Source organism: Passer montanus, unplaced genomic scaffold (assembly GCF_014805655.1).
Source record: "Passer montanus isolate IOZ18808 unplaced genomic scaffold, ASM1480565v1 scaffold26, whole genome shotgun sequence".
NCBI lineage: Eukaryota > Metazoa > Chordata > Aves > Passeriformes > Passeridae > Passer > Passer montanus.
Genome location: NW_024367261.1, coordinates 6,845,482 through 6,858,699, shown reverse-complemented (window position 1 = coordinate 6,858,699; position 13,218 = coordinate 6,845,482). Strand labels below are relative to the sequence as shown.

General features: G+C 47.8%; 1 protein-coding gene across 3 annotated transcripts in view; it reads right to left on the bottom strand.

The window, feature by feature from the left end:
• E2F3 (E2F transcription factor 3) overlaps nucleotides 1-6,507 on the bottom strand; it is a 42,228-nt gene extending 35,721 nt beyond the window's left edge. Inside the window, exon 1 of one of the 3 annotated variants that reach the window (XM_039712211.1) lies at nucleotides 5,880-6,507. In XM_039712211.1, the coding sequence (XP_039568145.1) occupies nucleotides 5,880-6,206 (327 nt within the window). In that variant the 5' untranslated portion in view covers nucleotides 6,207-6,507. Of the gene's footprint in view, nucleotides 1-5,331; nucleotides 5,394-5,879 lie in introns of those variants that run through there. The other 2 variants (XM_039712210.1, XM_039712212.1) reach the window with 2 other exon arrangements.
• Between the last annotated feature and the right edge of the window lie 6,711 nt (nucleotides 6,508-13,218).

The following is a 13,218-nucleotide window of genomic DNA, read 5'->3' as shown; positions in this document are numbered from 1 at the left end:
ATAAACCAGGACTAAAGCCTGAGCCACCTTCCCACCCCTGCACATCAGGACCAGCCCTGCCACCAGAGCCACGGCCATCAGCCAAGCAAACACCTTTGGAAGTGAAGCCTGAAAGATACCATACTTGAAGCTGCCAAGAAAAGCTCCTGCCTTAATTTCATTTCACCAGTCTCATTCTTGGTGCTCTCACCAGGAGGGATGGGCTGAATTTCCCTCCCACAACCACACCAGGCCTACTGGCCTGCACAGGACTGGGCTCCAAAGAGGAATGGTGCTGCTTCACTTTCCTTTCTGCATCTCATAATGAGCTATTCCCACAGCAGCCATGCCCACTCATCCCCTCTGTCCCACACCTCCCACTCTCCTCCCCAGGGCCAGGTTAAGACATCATGAAACTAGCTGGGTCTGAAAGGGTCTCTGCAAACTCAGTTTACCATGTGTTCCAAACATTTTTCAAAGCTGCCAGTCAACGTAAGTTTGACAAGTAAAAATTCATAATTACAGAAGACACACTTGTTTTCACACCATGTGGTTCCTTTACAAAATGATACCTTTAGCTTCACATTAATGGCTTTCATTTCAGGAGAAATGAATTGTCTGACACTCCTCAGAATGGAGAAGACATCTGAGGACATAAGATAATTTATCATAAACTGTGCAGAGAAACATATACCAGAAAATCATTTTTCCCTATCACAATATCTAGGATCACCCAAGAAGACTATAGACAGCAAGCTCAAACTGAAAGAAGAACAAAACCAAAAAGCAAGGCAAGAAACAAAGAAAATAGTTTGTTCCTTTCATACAAAATAGCTAAATCATGGCCAGAACGTGTTGCTACCTAAGGCCAGAAATACAGCTAGCTTCAAAGAGGGATCACAAAAATCACCAGCCACTGGAAGCTATAAAACCCACTGCAACCCCTGACCAAGAAAGTGCTCTCTTGAAGCATGAAGGGCTTTCCTGTGTAAGCCTCCTTCCCTGTGTTCTTTCCTGAAACACTTGCCACAGTCACAGTCAGAGAAGTAGTGAAGTGGGGGAACCCTTCATCTTGCAAAATATACAGCTGTTCCTAAATTCAAAGATTATTCTTCTTGTAAATGCTTGCACATACTCACAGATAAGCACACAGGAAAAATTAACAGAACAGCACCAATACACCTGGAATAAAATGAGGGGAAACAAAATGCCTGTATTTGCTCAACCAGGTGGAGCATCCTCTACAGAAGAATAAACAGGACAAAGTGACCCCTACCCATATTTTGGTAAAGCAGACTGGCGGTGCAAGGAAAATACACTCACAGAATGAACAGTAAGACCAACATGATAAAATGGAGGCTTGCTGGGACAATTTAACACCTCTGCACCACTGCATGGGCAAGTTCCTGCCTCCTTCCTTCTCACTCACCCCACCTCGGACCCAAGATGCCTGCCAGACCTAATGTTCAGACCCAGCTCTTCCACCTTGTTAAAACAGAAAAAACAAACCAACCTGTCAGCACAGCAGTAGGGGAAGAACCCTGTCTGGCCATAGGCAGAGCAAAGGAGATGATACAGAGGAGACAGTGAGGGACAAGCAAGCCTACTCCTTCCAGCAACAGCAAAGCCTTTGAGCAGCTCAGCTGCTCATGGAACCCTGCCAAAAGCCCTTATCATCCTGGGGCTACCATACTCAGGAGCTCTGGTGCAGATGGAGCCACACCAGCACAGCTGGACTCTGCATGAGGATAGCGGAGCCATCAGCAAGCTACAGCCTGTTCCTGTAGGGTTTTGTTAGGATGCCCACTTTTCACAAGATGTTTGTCAGCGTGGTTAGGGCAATCATGATTTATACTTCCCTGAAGTCGCCTCAGACAGCTGCACCCAAAGGACCATGTGGTACCTCCTGGGGCTCAGAAACAGAGTACTGCTGGAGGAGAGGGATCTGAACCAAAGAAAACCCCTCAAATGCTAGTCAAAAAGCAACAGTCCCAGACTCACACTTACATTCATTTCTACTAACACAAAATATCAGGCAAAGAAAACATGTCTGAATATGAAAACACCTGTATCTTCACATGCAAACTTTTTCATTGCTGCAAAATAAAGAGAAGATACTAAGTTAACTGCCTGCTTCTTTATGTGACTTACATGTTCTTCTTCCATACCTTAAATCCTTGCTCACTATTTATGCCTCATTTGGCTTGCTCCTTTACATGACACCTAGGAGAAAGACTGTGTGTTACCCCATTTTTCTCCCTTTCCAGCTGCATCTTGCTGAAAAGGGAGGAAGGAAGAGGTACTTTCTAAACCACCAGAAAAATGAGAGAGGTACTAAGTATTCAGCTTGGAAATGTAAATCCTCCTGCCCCCTTCTGAAGTATGCCGAACTAGCCTCTCCACAGCTCATGTCATCTAAAGGCCACAGGAGTTCTCTAAAGATATTGTTGTTAAGAGGATTTAGCCCCTTTTAAAAAGGACTTAACATGTGGGTGGTGTCTCCATTTAAGCATTTTCTCATGGCTAAGAAAATGGCCCTCTTCTTAAAGGCTTATCTTTATAACCCAAAGACAGTAAGAAATTCTCTACTATTTGAATTAGAAACATTTTGAGCAGCTTGCTTCTATAGCAAGCCCATTTCTCAGTAAAGGGTAGTGCAAATGGTAGTGACTTTCTCACACCAAGTGAGACAGCAACACCAGTGAGAATGCTTTTGGGGTACCTTGTCCATTAATTTCTCCTGCATTCTCATGGGGAACCAAGTCAATTCACAAACTCACTGACACTGAAACAGTATGGTGTTACAACTCCTATGCCATATCCCTGGCCACTACTTTCTCTTGATGGTCCCTGGCACTTCCCAGACCTGCCATTAGCTGGTTCAACCTGCTTGCCCAGCAGAAAACCTTTATTTATTTAGGTCAGGGTTAATTTTCCATCCTGGGAAGCCTGAGATTCCAGAAGGGAAAAGACACCAGCCCCCAGTAGGGCGCAGGAGAGCATGGGAGGATGCAGGACCACTGGCCCCTTGCCACAGCACTGACCCTCTCTCCAGAAGTTCAGGCTCTCCCAAGGGGTGCAAGCTGATGGTTGTTTTGCAAGGGTTAAAATCTTCACTACTGCTGGTGTTTAAGCCATAGCAGGGGTTCAGATCCACCCGGTAACACTTTCTATTAACTCCCCAGGAATCCTGCAAAAGCCCCCAAGTTGAAAGGGCAGGGTCACAGCCTCCCAGAGCCAGGGCTCTCCAGGGAACGAGGGCCCAGTTAGCGACCCTCAGCCACAGGAGCTGCCACAGAGCAAGGAACTGCCTTTGGACAGTATGGAGACATTTGCCTGGCACATGGAAGAGTGTGCAAATTCTCCTCAGTGTGGGGCTGGAGAGGCCTGTTGTTATGGACTATGCCACTTTTCAAGGCTTTTCCAGTAGTGTTACATAAACAAAAGATAAAATAACTACCAAATTCCCAAGGGGAAGCAGCTTACTTGGGCCAAAGAACCTTTTTCATTTGCTTGTGTAGTTGAACACCTCCCTGCACAGCCTAAAGTATACTTTTGTACTGACTCTTTTTCAGTCATACCATAGTTTATATTTGGAAGTGATGGGTGGGCTGCCAGTGCAGTTACATCTGCAAGGCAAGAGTATTTTCACAATCCTAACCAGTGCAGGTGTGCTGGCCAAATTTTAGACTTACCTCTACAGTCTTTTGCATAGCAGGGCCTTGTTTTCAGCTGGGGATCTCAGACTCCATCTACTACTTGCAACTCAATAATCAAGAGCTAAATTTATATTGGCGCTACTTGCCTAAACTCACTGCCTCAGTTACTCAGCATTTTCTCATTCCTTTCACCAGTCCCACATACTAATCAAAAATACTCTGCTCAGAACAAAGGGCAGAACATCCTCACCTCCATGAAAATCCTCCATGACTTTTGAGGAAAGCTACCTGGAAGCCACAGAGCAGAAAGGGCCGGATAGTGTCCCTGCCAAGCGCTTTAGGGAGCAGAAAGTCATGGCAGAGCACTAGGGTGCTTCGGCCTGACTTCCCAGAAGATGGGTCTGCCGCAAACCAGCACAGCTCCAAGAAGGGCACTTGCACAAGCACGGCTGTCAGGGCAGAGCAGGATGCACAGCCCCTTTCCTGGTGTGTGCCATGGATGGCTTACCGCCCTGGGAGGGTGCCAGCCAGCGGCTGTAGATACTGCTGGCCTGACCACGCTCTTCCTCCTCCATCCCACATCTCTCCCCAGAGTTAATATGGGGGCTGAGGGTACACAGCAAACTCATCACTTGTGTGAGGACTTCTTTGCAGGCAGAGGCCAAAATCACTTTCCCCACTTCCAAACTTTTAAGGTGGAAACAAGCCTTCCCAGGTTTTTAAGGAGAGGAGTTCCTCCCATTAGTGAGATGAGCAGCATACAAAAAAAAAAAAAAAAGGCGCTAAAATCATACATGAAGGTCTTACAGGACCCATTAATGAGAAATTTTAGGAGTTCCTATGACATCAACATCCCTCCCACAAAGCCAAAAAAGCCTGTATAATTTTTTTCCCAGAATCATCATGTAACATATGCTCATCTTTGCATTCACTTACCACCACCTTCTAGGAATCAACCTTCACATAGGACAGCCAAATATTTACAAAGTGGCCTGAAGTTGCCTGCTTGACACTGAGTGCTATTAGGATACGCAGATGACTAAGAGCATAAAAAAAAATTCTCTTTTATAGCAAAGATGCTTATTTTAAAAGTAAAGAGAAAAAATAATAATTTTTTAAAAAGCTTTGGAAGGGATTTGATGAGCCTTGAAACTTCCACTACTAGATCAGCAACCAACACCTGCAAAAACCCACACAAGAGGCAGTTCACGCCATCCTCACCGGCCTCCCAGCTGCCCCCAAAGCTCTCCCAGAAGTATTTCAGAATTACAGCACCATCCCATACCTGGACCATCACCGACTAGATGCAGGGAAAAGGGGGCGGGGGGAAGGGGTGCTAACCCCCCTTTTGCCCCGGCAGGGGCGCACCGGGGCGAGAGGAGGGAAGGAGCCCAGCCATGGCAGGCGCTGGGGCGGGGGTCGCGGAGCCGGGGGCAGGTGAGCCGCTCCCGCCGCCCACGGCCCCGCGCGGCGGGGATGCCCCGCGCCCTCCCCCCCTCTCCAACTCGGCGGAGCCCACGAGGGCCAAGCGCGCACCCGAAATCGGCGAGGACAAAGAAAACCCCACGAGTGTGGGAGGCGGATTTTTTTTTTTTTTTTTGGGGGGGGGGCGTAAATTTTAAGGAGGGGGTGTGAATTCTAAAGCGGGGGGAGAGGAGGGTTGGTGCTCGCCGCCGCCCCACCAGTCACTGACCTGCTGCAGGGGCATTTCGGAGAGCGGCGGGGGCCGGGGGCAGCCGGCCGGCGGTCGGGCTGTCCCAGGCCAGAGGGAGGAGGAGGAGGAGGAGGAGGAGGAGGAGGAGGAAGCGGCGTCCCCCTCCCCGCCCGCCCCGGCTCCCAGTCACAGCCGCGGCCTCCGCGCACGTGTGCCAGACGTCACCGGCGGCTCCGGGGCTGAAGCGGAGACACCGGCGGGGCACGGCCCGGCCCGGCCCCCCGCCCCGGGGCCCTTCCCCGCCGCCGGCTGCTCGCTCCTTGCACCCGTGCGGCGGGACGTGGCGGGGGATTATTATTTTCCCCCTCCCTTTTTTTTTTTTTCCTTTTTTTCCCCCTCTCCTTTTCAATAAGACCCAGCAGCGGGGGTTGGGAAGGAGGCAGGAAAGTTTATTACAACAAAGCGCTGCCTCCGCCTTTCCTGCCCTCCCCCCGCACCCCGCCCGCACCCCGGGTCCGGCCGGCGGCGGGATCCCCCCGCGTCCCCTTCACCCTCCCCTCGGGGACGGGAGGAAAACACAAAATTACCGGGGGGCGGCCTCCGCCTGCGGCGAGAGCGGGCTGCAGCAGCGCCGTCCTGCCGGCGGGTCCGTGGGGGGTGCAGTACAGCGAGCTGCCAGCGGGCTGGCCCCCATCCGCCGCCGGGGCAAAGGCACCGGGAGCCTGGGAAGCGGCGGCGGCGGAGGAGGAGGAGACAACACAGGGCGCCCCCGCCACGGCGCCGGTGCTGCGGATCTGGATGAAGGTGCCGGCGGCAAAGCGGGCCGGGAAGCCGGCGGGGGCTGCTCTGGAGTCCGTGGACGGCGCGGGCGGCGGTGCTGCTGCCGGGGCCGAAAGCTGGAGTCCCCTTCTCATCCTTCCCTCCGGGTCTGTCCCCGCAGCCGCGTCTCCTCCTCCCCCCCGTCCCTCCTCCCCCCCCGGCCTTCCCAGCTCCTTTCCTCCTCGATGCCGAGGCCCCGCGCAAAATACTGGGGCTGCGGGTGCCGGGGGGGCCCCGGCTGCAGGATGCGGGGCGCCGGGGGGGGACGGAGGCGGCGGGGCGGGCAGATGCGGCGGATGGAGCGGGGCCGCTCCCGCTGTGTGGGGCCGGCTGGAAAATGGCTCCAGGAAGCGGCGGCTGCTGACAATGAATGAAGGGAAAGGAGACGGGTTACGCGCCAAAGGCCTCCCGCGAAACTCGGATTTCCCGCCCTCTTTTCAAACTAAATTTGCATGTCCCCGCCTCCGGGGCGCGCCCCGCCCGCCTCACCGCCTCATTGGCCCCCGCCGCCCTCCGCGCCGTCCAACGGGGGGGCCGCCTCCCCGCCCCTCCGCCTTCCCATTGGCCCGGGCGCGGCCGCGATTTGCATTCGGCGCGGCGATTGGCTGCGGGGGCGAGGCTGGGGGATTCCCCCTGCGCGCGGCCGGGATCCCGGTTCGCCGGCTCGCTGACAGTGACAGCTGCTCCCGCACGGAGCGCCCGGCCCGCCCCGCGCCCGCCCGGCGCAGGCACAGGCACCGACACCGACACCGACACCGGCACCGCCGGGACCCTCGGCGCGGAGGGCGTGCGGCGAGTGCCGCTCTGCAGCCTGCGGAAGGCTGTCGGCCGCCCGCCCGGTGGGCGCGATCCCTGCCGCTGCCCCCGCTCCGCGGCTGCCGGGAGGGGCTGGTTCCCGCGCGGCAGCTCTGCAGGGGTCACCGGAGTTCTCGGCCCGGTTTGCTCGGAGAGGCATCGGCCTGCGCCAGCGGGGAAGTTCCTAGGGAGCCTTTTGAAAGCGTCCCGGCGCGGGATGTCACCTCCGGTAGCTGGGGAACGGCTTTTCCGCTTTCTTCATGCGCCTGCATCCACAAATTTTCAAATCAGTTCCCACGAGGCAATTAACTTTTTTTTTTACTTTTTTTTTTTTTTTCTTTTCCAAAAAGTGAGCGATTAGCAAAATACCCTCCTCCGTTATGGTCTGTATTACCTCCCAGAGGTGAAACAGTGGAAGTATGCCCACTCGCTCTTTCCAGTTTCCTGTAGCGTCCCAACTTACTGGATGCCCCCTTATAATCATAAAATCATTAAGGATAGTAAAGACGTCCAAGATAATTCGGTCCAACGTTCGGCCGAACACTGCCCTACCCCCTGAATTTAAGCTGCGTTGCCAATACACCCCCTTAATTTATTAAATGCCCCACCCTGCACAGCACCCACCAGCCATGCCCTATTTTCTCATGTTTTATTTCCAGACACACCTTTCCCTCAACCAGTGCTCCCAGCAGACAGCGTGTCCAGGCTGCCACTGCTGAGTCAGGCAGATAAGGATCCTTTTCCTTGGGAACCTTCCGTGTTTCAATGTCTAGCAGGTACGTGACCAAGTAAGCTGCTCTATCAAATCCTCAGCCCTGCCTAAAGATTCTCCTGGTCTGACCCCAGGTCAATGAGAATAGATGGCTAAGGTGCAAAACTGTTGCATATTAAATAAGGGCATCTTCCATTCTGGGCATGTTTTCCATCAAAGGAATAAATTCTGCTCTGTTTGGCACTGAAAAAGCCTTGATTAACCTACTGGATGCAATTTTGGGCACTGCACCGTAGGAAAGATACCACATGGAGAGAATCCATAGAAAAATGGGCAAGAAAACCTGGTCAGAAAAATGAGTCCTTCTTTGTAGAAGAAGAAATCTTTGTTGATTGGCTTTTGCTTTGTCACAGGGAAAAGTAGGAGAAGAGGACATAATAGTGGTGACATGATACACAAAAGGTGACAGAAGATTGCTCTTCCTCTCTGGAGAGGGTAACAAACTTTTTAGAAATATTAATCTAGACAATTGGGCATCAATGAATTTTGTGGTAAGGAAATCCTACTGTAGCTTACCACGGAGTCTTTTTAATAGATGAGAAAGACTTATTTTAGCAAGTCTTTTCAACTTCTTTTAGCAAGTCTGCATTTGCATTTGTGCTCAGCATCCAAGACCTAAAAGCCTTTCAAAGTCTTCATTGTGTTCCTTCCATAATGAATTTTCCCTGCCTGGAAAATTTCATGTTCTTCTGCAGACCTTTAGCAGTCCTTAAAATTTCACCCAAATGATCAGTTCTCTGCGGTGGACTGCTCTTAAGGAGTCAGCCAGCAATGTCCAACTCTGTGCCTGTGCCCAAGGTGAAGCAGGTAAAAGTTGTGCTTAACCTGCCCTGGCCACAGCACAGGCTGGCTGGGTGAGGCTCCTCAAGGAGAAGCAGGGGGAAGCACAAACCTTTCCCTACTGCAGAGTTCATCTCCAGTCTTCTTCTGGACCGTCTTTTATGGTTTGCCTCTGCCATGGTCCCTGCCATCTTCAGCTAACTATCCATCCTGCAAGAGTGTCCCACACCAGGAGTCACTGCCTTGTGCAGGATTGAGGCACATCCAAGGGCCAACTCAGGGAAGAGGCTGAGAAACAAGAACAGCAGGCAAAGGGTGAGGGGAAAGTCCAGACAGAAAGAAAAGTGCAGGCAGGCAATCAATGTGCTTATAGGTCAAAGTAAAGATTTAATTTTTTTATATGTATGGAAATGGTGGCACTACATTGGTTTCAAGAACCCGGCAAGATGAAGAGAAGAAATGTGGGCCATGATATTACAGCATAAGGAAAGAAAGCAAGAAAAACAAAACCATGGCAGAATGAGGATGGCCAAATTAGAGAGTCCTTAGAGCAGATCTTTAAAGATAAAAACCAGCAAAAACAAGAGTATAAGAAGAGCCATGTAGATATAGTGCACTAGCCAGAATCCCAGGAGCAGAAACAAAGCACAGTTAAACTGAGGGAATAAAACAGTGCATGGGCTAAAGCATGGTACACTTCAGAACTCACTTTCATATATTGGTTCTTTCATAATCTAAGTTTTTAGGAGCTCATTACTCTGTCAAGGGCATAAGTCAAGTAGTTGGAATAAAGTAAAGCTAAACTACTAACATTAAATCCTGTCTTGCTTCTTTGTGTGTTGTTTTTCTTTTTGAAGGAAAGGGTCTGGCTTAATGCATAAGAAAGGTTAGAAGTTTTCAAGAAGCAAGGAAAACACTGTTACTCTCAGAAGGACACTTTAACTGAACTCAAATAAACCCAGGAAAGTAACATCTATTTTTACATAAGAATAGAAAATAAATCCTTACCGCAGATTTATGTCTGTAACCAGATGTTAATAGCTACTCCCAGAGTTGTACAACAGCCAAATGGGATGGCCAGGAGACAGAGCCCATACCATCTGAATGGGAGGGTCGTGTGTTCCTGTCTTCTGGAAGTGGAGTTGCACTGTGACTGTGGGGTGGCTGGTGGAAGATCTTTAAATAAAAAGCATGGGGTTCATCTGAACAGCAACTTTGCTGTCCATAAACTGAAATCTGCAGAAAGTACTGCAGGAAAAGAGATGTGTTGTTCTTTTCTTGAAACACAGTTCTGTGGCAGATATTTCAGTTTGCAGTGGGACCTGTTAAATGTGCAATTTGCTTGCTGGAACTAGAAGAAGGAACCTAAAGAAAGTGGAAATTAAAACATACATAAGAAGTCTACAGAGAGCTACATAAAGGAAGCTAATTGCAGGCCCAAGGACTTCTGTTGGTCTATAAAAAACAAATTACTGCCTAAAGGGATGTCATCATCCAGGTATTTGTTGCAGAGAAAGTACCCTGCAGAACTCAAAGGCTTAGGAGATACTATAATTAAGGCTGGTGTGCAGCTGTGATTTCTCTTTCCTCGTGAGTATGGTTCTATGGTACAATCCTGCTGTCCTTGTGAATATGGTCTTTATCTGTGTGATGATAAGCAATTTACAGTCATTTAGGGAAAAGGCTGCATTTGTCCTGAAAATAATGTGTAATGAGAATTGCTTTCTTTGGGATTGTGACTTGTTGCAGGTAGTGGAAGCAATAACAAAATCTTTGCCTAGATATTAAAATGGTTAAATCTGACTTGAAGACCTGGATTCCAATAAGACTTCTCCCATGAAGAAGATTCTGGACAATGTTACAATGGAGACTGCAAAACATTTCTAAGTGAAAACTCTCTCTAAGAAAGTTTGTAATAGGAATAGATAGTAAATCAATGTATAGCCCTGCATATAGAATAATTTTATGAAGGCAGTAAATACTCAACAGCTACTTACTCCGTGAGACTTGCCCATCCTTCATACTGAAAGAACTGTGCAGGAAAAATGTCCACATAATAAAAGACCATGTCATTATGCATACATGTGAGGGGTAGAACTGACATTGTACAAACCCCCCCAGTTTGCTAATTATTAACCTTTAAGTAATTAATTTCCTACATTTTGGAGCTTGATTTCACAAGCATGGAAGGATGAGATCGTGGTCAATACCACACATCTGTAACACAACCTGCATGACAGCAACGGGACATCTGGAGGGAATCCTGAGACTGATGGGATGTGTGTTTCCTGCTGTCACTGAAAGTGTGACATCCCATAATCCAGGTCTTTAAAGGAGATGTTAAACACTGTCAACCCCAGCATTACCCGTACCAGACACCACTGATGACTGGCCTCCAGCTGGACATTGTGCTCTGGATGAGAACCTTCTGGGCCTCACAGTTCAGTCAGTTTTCATTCCACTTCACGACCCACTTAACATAGCCAATGCTTTGTCCATTTTTTCATGAGGGTGTTTCTCGAGACTCTGTCCAAAGCCTTAATGATGCCAAGATAAATATCATCCATGCTTCATCCTCATCCACTAAACGAGTGTTACTGCAGAAGGCTATCATGTTGGTCAAGCCTGTCCTTGTCTTCATAAACTGACTACTCCAAATTGACTACTCCAAACTGACTACTCCAAATCATTTTTCTGTGTTTGGAAATGTTTTCTGGGATAATTTGTTCCATTACCTTCTTTTTAGGGACTGAGGTGAGGCTGACAGACCTGTAGTTCCCCGATCCTTCTTGCCCTTCTGAAAGACAGAATTGATAATTACTTTTTTCTTATTGTCAGGAACCTCTCCCAGTCTCCATGACCTTTCACAGATTATCAACAGTGGCCTCACAGTGACATTGGCCAGCTCCCTCTGCACTAGTTGGTATGTCCTGTCAGATCCCATGAACCTGTATATATTTGGTTTGTTTAGATGTTCCCCAACTTGGTCCTCCTCTACCTAGAGTAAATCCTCTTTTCTCTAGACCTTCCCACTGTGTTTCAGAAAGCTGAGATTCCTGAAGGCAAATCTTGCCAGTAAAGACTGAGGCAAGGAAGGCATTCTGCACCTCAGATTGTTCCTTGTCCTTTGCCACCAAGTTCCTTTCTCCTTTGAGCAGTGGGCCTATATTTTCCCCCATCTTCCCTTTGCTGCTGATGTACTTAGAAAAGCTTTTATTGCCTTCCACATTCCTCTCCAGATTCAATTTCACATGGGCTTTCACTTTCGTAAGCCCCTCCATGTATGCCTGAACAGCATCTCCGTATTATTGTTGAGCCACTTGTCACTGCTTCCACCTCTTACATTTTTCCTTTGAGTTTTGTCAGGAGCTCCTTGTTCATCTATACCAGCCTCTTTTTGCGTTTGCTTGATTTGTGGCTCATTAGGGTGGGACCATCTTAAAGGTGGAGGAGGTCATCCCTGAAATACAACTGGTTTTCTGGTCTCCTGGTCTCCTGTCCAGGACAATCTTCCATGGGACTTTTCCAGTCAGATAACTGGAAAAGCCAAAGTCTGTTCTCTTTCAGTCTGGATTGTGATGCTGTTTTTCGCTCCTTCCACTGATGATTGCCATCCTAGGATGACATCTTCTGAATCTCTGCTAAACAATTGTGAGCTGAGATGTTCAGTGGGTTTTACTTCCAGAAAAAAAAATCAGAAAAGTTGTATTAGATTTAATCTTGACCAGATTTCAAGACTTTACTTCAAAGAAAAGCCTGTCAGATTTTTAAAGACAGCTCATTTTCCTTTGCCTTGATTCTCAAGTGGTTTCTGTGTGAAAGTTCAGACCAAATTATTTAGCTTTTAGAAGGTGACAGAAGGTTGAAAACCTGTATCCCAGAATAAGAAATGCTGGATAACCTTAAATAGAGGCATGTCTACCCTCCCAGAGAGTAATATATATAGGGAGCCTTTTGAGAATAAACACAAATAAAAATCTGAGCAATTTTATGAATCACGTCTACACCTCTAAAATTTACAGGGATTATTATTTTATTTTCTATGCTACAGACCAAATTTTTAAAAAACAGAGAAATGAAACTAAAACTAAATTGACTTCCTTAGTCTGTAAATTCTTCTAAGAATGCGATCTGAGAATTTAGAAGTGAAATGACTGTTACAAGTGATCTGGTTACCACATGTATTTACCTAAAAAATTCTGGGAAAAATTAAAGGATTATTATCTCTTAATTTTTAAAAGGCATCAACCTTGAAATGTCACTTTGCCACAAAATTATTTGTACACTGACACAATTTTTTTTTTTTTATTAATGAGGCATCTCTCCTATTTCAGTGGTTTCAGAGAAAGCAGGTGACCACCTAACTGAGCAAGGACATACAGTTACAGACCACCATTTGGTAGCATCTCCTCATTATTCCCGTGTAGCATCCATTAAACCCAAATATCAAAAGAACTGTATGGTGAGAAATTATTGCCTGGTTCAGATAAGTTTATTTTTCAGGGTTAATGATTTTTTTTTTTAACCCTAGGCAAGGTTATCACAATCTGTTGATATTCCAAAAGAATTTCAATTCTTTGCTTGTAGCCATGTGTTTATGTTTCAAAAAATCCTGTATACATCTATAAGCTTATCAATGTCTTCCTTGTCTATACTTCATTACCTACATACATTAATAAACACATAGTTTTGATTTGCAGCAAATGTTGCTTATGAAAATAAAACAAAAATCATGCATGCATTGTAAATTCTGTATGTCA